Genomic DNA, 7,332 nt, shown 5'->3' with positions numbered 1-7,332 from the left:
ACTGAAGCGTATTTCCATCAAAAGAATTATTGCAATTTTGTAACTAACTATATTTAGGAAATACTTTTTAGCACATTACAGTTGAACATCAGGTAATGTATAGCTACTTTTATACGGTCAATAAAGCATACAATACGGAGAGGCAATTCAAACTGTTATTTGAAATTGGTAACACTTTCGATTAGGGAACACTATCCACTATTAACTAGTTGCTTATTAGCATGCATATTACTAGCACTGGCTGTTTATTAATGCTTATAAAGCGCGTTATTATGCCTTATTCTGCATGACCATATTTTAGATTTCTTAACCCTACCTCATACCTAAACATAAGTGCAACAACTGCGTTACACTTAGTTTATTGAGGGGAAATTGTTAGTTAATAGCGAATATGTGTTCAGTAATCTAAAGTGTTAACTTTTTTTGTTATATTTTAAATAACACACTACAAACGACAAGCAACTATTTTATTTCATAATCATTTTACTAAAGCATGCTAAGGAATAACGCAATTCGTTGTGTTTCTACAGTATATATTAGCTTATTTAAATGCCTTGGTGTAAATTTATTTTCCTTAAAATAATACAAAATTAAAACAAAACGTGTTGTCAGGAAAAGAAAATCGTTCCTCTTTGAATGCATGAAACTGTGTATCCATGTTGAGTAAACTTAAGTGTGAATGAACGACAACATTATTTTTAATAACACCGCAGAGTTGACAAGTGTACTTCTGATTAAATATACTTAGTATGTTTTATCTTTAAATTCGTGCACTTTTTTAACCTTTACATAGGCTAATATTATAAAATTATTAATTATTTTTTTAGTTGAAAGTAACATCACGAGCACTTTTTAAGTGTTAGGCATGAAAGTTTATTGCGATATACATATGCATCATTTAAATTAATATTTAATTTGTTAATTATATTTTATTGTATTTATTATTAAATTATATTTGCTCTGTTTTGTATTAGTTTTGTATTACTTTGAGGAAAAAGAATCTACACAAAGGCATTTTAAATAAGCTTCAAAATATGCACATATATACATAAATATACTTACAATACAAAGCCAAGGTCAAAAACTAACGAGTATGCATCATTCTTGTGCTTGGCACAGTGTTTGGTGTAACGGTAGATGGCGACATTGCACCGGGTTTAACTTGTCAAATTCGGTAGGCTGGTTAAGCACAGGCCTTGAGCTGAGCAGTAGGGGTTAAGCTGAGTTAACCTCGGCACGCTTGTTGACTTTCTCTATTCATTCTTCTCATTGATAAATCCAATAACCCTCAAATTAATCTAAGAGGTGGCCCCTGCTTTTATTGGACTGTCACTTATTTCGTGGGAGTCGGGAATATAACGGGTTTTTGACAATTGAGATTTCATTGAGAAATGTGTTGAAGTATGAATGAAATGTGTATTTTATTTATTAATTGCATGCTTGATTTAGAGGGCATCAGCGTGCATGTAAACGGCGTATTATAAGTGCGCCTATTTCGATCGAGTGACACGAGTTAGAAAATCACTGTGATTATTGATCAGAAATTGGTCAAACGTGTGGCTTTCTTTGCTATGTTAGGGTTGTGTTTTCTTTACCGTAGCAACCCAGTTTAAATCGTTTATTATCTCTATTGAATTTATTGTTTTACCTATGCTACCTACCTGTTTATTTTTACACGCGTTCTTTTCTTGTGAAGAGTTGTTTTCTTTACCGTAGCAACCCAGTTTAAATCGTTTATTATCTCGATTGAATTTATTGTTTTACCTATGCTACCTACCTGTTTATTTTTACACGCGTTCTTTTCTTGTGAAGAGCGTATTTGATGGTGAAGAAGCGAGTTATTCTTATTTCTAAAATACACATTTTCACAGACAGTTGACTAAATGCATACAGTAAATATTGCTGGTTCAAATATCTGACCTGTTATTCTTTTCTCCAGAGAAGCGGAACAAGTTTGGGGGAGTTTCGTGTATTGCTAAGGGAAGTGCACGGTAAACTGATTTTAATTATAGAAGGCTGTACAATTAAATAAAACTATATTTGCTTCAAACCAGTTACAATACAATAATGGAGTCTTTGTCGTGTTTTACGGAAAACAAAATAACTCTTTTAAACATGCTTAAGCAATAAATAAATACACTTTTTTGAGAATACATCGTTTTATTGTACTGTACATAACTGTAATTTGTCAACTTGTTAAACTAACAAAAGTGCAATCATTATTATTCTAATACGGTTTTCGTAGGCCTTTTTTCTTTTACACATGAATTAGGCTACCCACAGACCTACACATTCACCCCTGAAAATATAAGAGGTGGAAATACTGAAGAGCCGTCGAAAAGAAACACACATAAGGTTTAAACAAATAAGATATTTAGTATTTCGCGGTGTTGCTGAGTGCATCGAAACTAACTAGGTTTAATTTTACTACGACTTTACATGCTCGGTTATTGAGCACCTTCCCCTTTTATCCTCATTGGAAATGTGGTCAAATCACATAAAAGACTTGGCTATTGATTATGGACTGGATAAACAGCTTTGCTAAGCAACATGTCTCCTCATTTGCAGACGCTTCGAGGTTTTTCCAAGATAAAGTAAATATGTCATAATCTTTCCCAAAAAACAAAAAAAAAAGCCCAAACGCTTTCCCTCCCTGTGGAGTCCTCAGTGCCGATCAATTCATTTATTCCTTCATAGTTTCTCTCAGTAAATACGGAGAGATGAACGACTTCGTTTCACCTTCCATTGCTTTTATGTATTCTTCATAGATAACCGTGCATGCATCAAGCGCACACAGTCTCGTGATTTGCGAGTGCTGTCCGTATGTTCGGATTTATTATTTTTTTGGCTTGTCATGGTTTAAATTACATAACGCATGGCTTTACATCTTGACAGACTCCTTGGGGATGTAGCTGATGGTGATAGTAGGATCCACTGCTGGATGGATGAAACGACGTAATACCGTTGAAGTTCAGCACAAAGTCTTTTCTGTCACAGACTGGCGATGAGTGGGTTTGGTATCGAGACATTCCTGCTGGCAACAAAACACACACACACACCATTATTAATATATTGCTAGAATAATGTCATCATCGAAAGGATGCTTAATTGTCTTTACAGTCTTCTTAGTAGTGGAAGCATCAGAGCTTGCTTAGCGCTTTTTACAAGAAAAGTAATATTGTTTTTAGGTTTAATAGAAGATATGCGTATTACCAGCTCAGACACTGCATTCTAGTGCTTTCAACGCCATGCCAGTATTTGAAGAACAATGGTGTTGTTTTTCAATGAACTCAGTTCAACCAATATCAGACTTCCTCCCATGTTGTGTGTCAGCGCATTATTAGAATTATAACAATTATTCACAGCATATGTCTTGTGTTTTCTTATATTAAAACGTCATTTTGTGTTTATTTTTTGTTCACCTGGGCCTCATAGGAAACCTCAGTTAAAACAGCCTAAACTGAACACGCGTGTAAAATCCTCTTTAGTTTGCACTAATGTCGGGTTTTCAACTACTGGCAAAGACAGCACTGTTTTCTTAACCTTATGAAATGATGGAAATAAAAAAAAAATCGCAAACAGCTCACAAAGGCCTTTTGCGTCACACATCTGCTATTTTCCTAATTATAGTGTGTCTCCAAAACAGCACTGCAGGAAAATCAACTCAAAGACTGTGAGTAATTCTTAATTGCCACGCACAAACTTTAATGCATACGTCTAAATGCGCCCTTAGCACACGTAACACATGTAGGCCTCTGGGAGAAAAAATACTTACATGTCCCAATTTGAATGAATAAAAAAATGATATGATCGTACACTCGCACGACTCTGGAATCTGCCCTTTCTATAAATACTGTGGTCCCTAATTGTAAATAGTTATCGATGTACAGGCATAATGATTGCAATAAAATGTATTTTTAAAAGCATCAATGAAATTGCTTCGACAATCTGTGCTACTTTAATACTTCGAAAAAGGCTAAATTGTTACACATGATGTCCGCTAAAAACACATTGCCTCTTGTATACAAACTTGATTTGCGTGCTTAAATTGTAATATTTAGGCAGGCTTTTCGTTTTAAACGACATCACATTAAAATGTTTTTAAAACAACAGCAGCTACATTGATTTGTATTTATGAGAAACTACACTCTAACAAAAAACTTTGGGTCAAAATATGGACTAACCCAGCTGTTGGGTTAAATTTTTACATTAATTTTTTTTAACCCAAAAGTTGAGTTAGTTCATACTTGACTCAAAGTTGCATTGAAACAACCCAGCATTTTTTAGAGAGTATGGCCTATTTAAGTATTCTATAAATGCCTTCTTAGACCTGTTAAACTTTATACAGAAATATCAAATCGAGACACTGTAAAGAGTGTGTGCATTAGCGGCTTTATAGCCTATACCTGAGATGTCTGCCGACTCTCTGCCGTTGTGATGCAGATAGCCCTGCTCCAGAGAATAAGGCGGCATACTCGAGTGTAATCCGGAGGAGTTTGGGCTGCTGGAGGCTAGCGGCTGCTGTTTAATGTAAGGAGACACTCCTGATGAAGCCCAATGTGCCGAGGCGGCTCCATACGGCGAATGGCACTCCAGAGAGCCGCTCATGGCCGGCGGAGAGTGCAGCGGACTGTTGCTGTTGTCTGGGCCGTACTCGCCGTTGGAAGCGACTTGGCACGCCGTCATGTATGTAGAACCCGAGCTGGGCGACATGTGTGAGACATGATGGCCTGCTGTACTGAGGCCATCGTAACCCGTGTGAACGCCAGGCACAGGGTTGCTCATCATGTCCAGGTTGTAGCCGTTGGTATGGCAGGCCAGGGACGCGGAGGGCGACTGGAAGTCGAAGTTTTGGGGCAGCATCGAAGCGCCGAAGCCGATGCCGTTCATCATGCGGTACATGGGTTTGAGAGCCTGACATTTCCTTCGGAAACCACGGGGCCTGCGTCGGAAAGAGCCCTCCTCGAACATGAACTCGCTCCCGGGGTCGATGGTCCAATAGTGGCCTTTTCCCGGCCGCCCGAGGCCTTTGGGAAGTTTGATGAAGCACTCGTTAAGAGACAAATTGTGTCTGACGGAATTTTTCCAGCCTTGGTAGGAACCCCTAAAAAACGGGAAACGCGCTTGGAGGAACTGATAGATTTCACTCAGCGTTAACCTTTTGGTCGGGGAGCTCTGTATCGCCATGACTATGAGGGCGATATAGGAGTAAGGCGGCTTTTCGGGGCGCCTCACGCCCGAGTTGGACTTTTTGCCCTTGCTGCCGGTCGCAGCTGTGCTCTCCAGCGCTGTCTGTGTGCTCTGAAGCGCCGAGTGCATGGTACTGGATGCCGGGCTGGATCTGATGGGAGCCGGAGTGTCCAGCTGCTGCTGAGAGCTCTCAGTCGTCATTGCTAAGCCTTGTAGCCCAAAGGAAGCTGGACGGATGTAAAAAGACGGGTTCAGTCTTCAAAGAATGAGAGTCGGGGCTAAAAATACGGGAGAAAACTATGCGCACTCCAAGCAAATCTCTCTTAAAAGCCAGTGTCTCTCCGAGGTCAGTGCGCCACAATTGTGCTCCTGGTTGAAGCCACCAGCTGTGTGTCGCCCGGATAGCGACCCCTCCTTAGTCTCTTGGTGGCCATCGTGAAGACTAATCCTTTAAGAGAAGGAAACTCAACGCTCCAGAGTCCTCTGGCGCAAAGACGTGCGGCCAAACAAAACGCGACCACCTATCAATTCGTAAATCTCTCTCTGCCTCCTAGATCCCCGCTAAATTCCTCCAAGAACTCTCCTCAAACTGCGGAGACCCACCCCTTTTCCATGTCTGGCATGCCTCCAGCTATCGGTCTGGCAGGAGGCTGTGCAGAGTCCGAGGAGAGAGACTCCCCACCTCCCCTCTGACAGCCTAAATACACGCAATAACGCCATTTATCAAGCCTAGTCCGACGTTTCGATCAACAGCGCCACACGCCAAACACAGGGGCGAAGGCTGTCAGAGCTCCAGTAATTAATGGCGTGTTTTGGTGAGAGTTCTGGCACTGGAGGACGTGAGGTTGAAATAGAAAAGCACTTCTAGTGTGTGGCACGATGTAACGGCGCGTTTGACCGTCGAGCGAACAACGTGCGAAGCGAGAGTTCATCGCTTCGCCTAAGAGAGAAGAATGCGAGCACGTAAGGCAGTGACCTGGTTGAGCGTCTTGTCAAGTACGCATGATGGGGGTGGGCGAAAAAAGTCCATCTCCAAGTGTATACAAGTTCTTGTAAAGGGCTGTTCTGGATAAATGATTTTGACATGAGTGGAAGAAGGCTTTTTCCATCAGCCGCTGCGCCAGTGCTCAGATACCACACACAGCGCAGTGTCAGTTTACCGTCCCAGACCCCTATCATCCCCACTGAGAGAGGGACTAATTAATTGTGGAAAGTGAGCTTAATTGGCCATACGAAAAAATAAAAGAAAGAAAGAAAAAAATCTCCAGTGCAACGCAACATTCGTGATTATCGTGAAAAAAAAAACAATAAATGCGCAAAGTCACTTGATTTTATTTTAAATGTTTAATTAAAACCAACGCAACCGTGCATGCAAAATAATAATAATAATAGTTTTTTATGATTGCATAATCAAAGTATTCGGTTCTATTATTAACGAATTTTGTTTTATTATCATCACATACTTGTCAGTTTGATTGGTGCTAATGACTTTCTCCTTGACGTCACGTGACACTTCACACGTAGAAGTTGAGGTCGATTTTTTTTCTTTTTAGTTTGGCAGGAGCAAGTGATGTCTAATAAATGATTTTACATTTGTGACTATAAAGGATAGGCCTACAAATATATAGACATTTGAACGTATGTGGGTTATTCTCTTGCGCAGGCGAATGTTTATATTCACTCAATTAACTTATTAATTCGTCAATGTATTGTGGATATGATATCATAATTGGTGCTTCTGAAACTGTCTGCTTTTTAGGAAAATTATCTATTGAGACGCGTCTATTTGGCCAAAAGAAAACTCAGGTTCTATAAGATATTAACAAGGATTAATATAGTTACACAGTCCCAAAATAATATTGATTTTATTTTAAATGTTTAATTAAAACCAACGCAACCGTGCATGCAAAATAATAATAATAATAGTTTTTTATGATTGCATAATCAAAGTATTCGGTTCTATTATTAACGAATTTTGTTTTATTATCATCACATGCGTCAATGATTAGGCCTATTTTAAACCATTCTTAGTGTGTGTATATTTATTTGCTCTGTAAACTAATCGATTGTACTACTGTGTACTGGCCTCTTACAGTTTAAACATTAGGCCTGCACAACAGTTGGTCTTTTTTTTTTTTTTTT

General features: G+C 39.2%; 1 protein-coding gene across 2 annotated transcripts; it reads right to left on the bottom strand.

The window, feature by feature from the left end:
- Positions 1-2,152: 2,152 nt before the first annotated feature.
- Positions 2,153-5,923, bottom strand: LOC107745889 (forkhead box protein F2-like). Of its 2 annotated transcripts, none has more exons than XM_016559920.1 (2): positions 4,407-5,923; positions 2,153-3,034 (listed from the first exon to the last, which is right to left on the bottom strand). In XM_016559920.1, the coding sequence occupies exons 1-2, from the start codon at positions 5,389-5,391 to the stop codon at positions 2,865-2,867; spliced, it is 1,155 nt and encodes a 384-aa protein (XP_016415406.1). In that variant the 5' UTR covers positions 5,392-5,923; the 3' UTR covers positions 2,153-2,864. The 2 variants fall into 2 exon arrangements, with proteins under 2 accessions (XP_016415406.1, XP_016415407.1); XM_016559921.1 differs by having other exon boundaries at positions 2,153-3,031.
- Positions 5,924-7,332: the final 1,409 nt, after the last annotated feature.

The sequence above is a fragment of the Sinocyclocheilus rhinocerous genome, unplaced genomic scaffold (genome assembly GCF_001515625.1).
Source record: "Sinocyclocheilus rhinocerous isolate Xijiao unplaced genomic scaffold, SAMN03320098_v1.1 scaffold1850, whole genome shotgun sequence".
In the NCBI taxonomy this organism is placed as follows: Eukaryota; Metazoa; Chordata; class Actinopteri; order Cypriniformes; family Cyprinidae; genus Sinocyclocheilus; species Sinocyclocheilus rhinocerous.
Note: the sequence above shows the minus strand (reverse complement) of the source record. Positions and strands in the feature narration are given on the sequence as shown.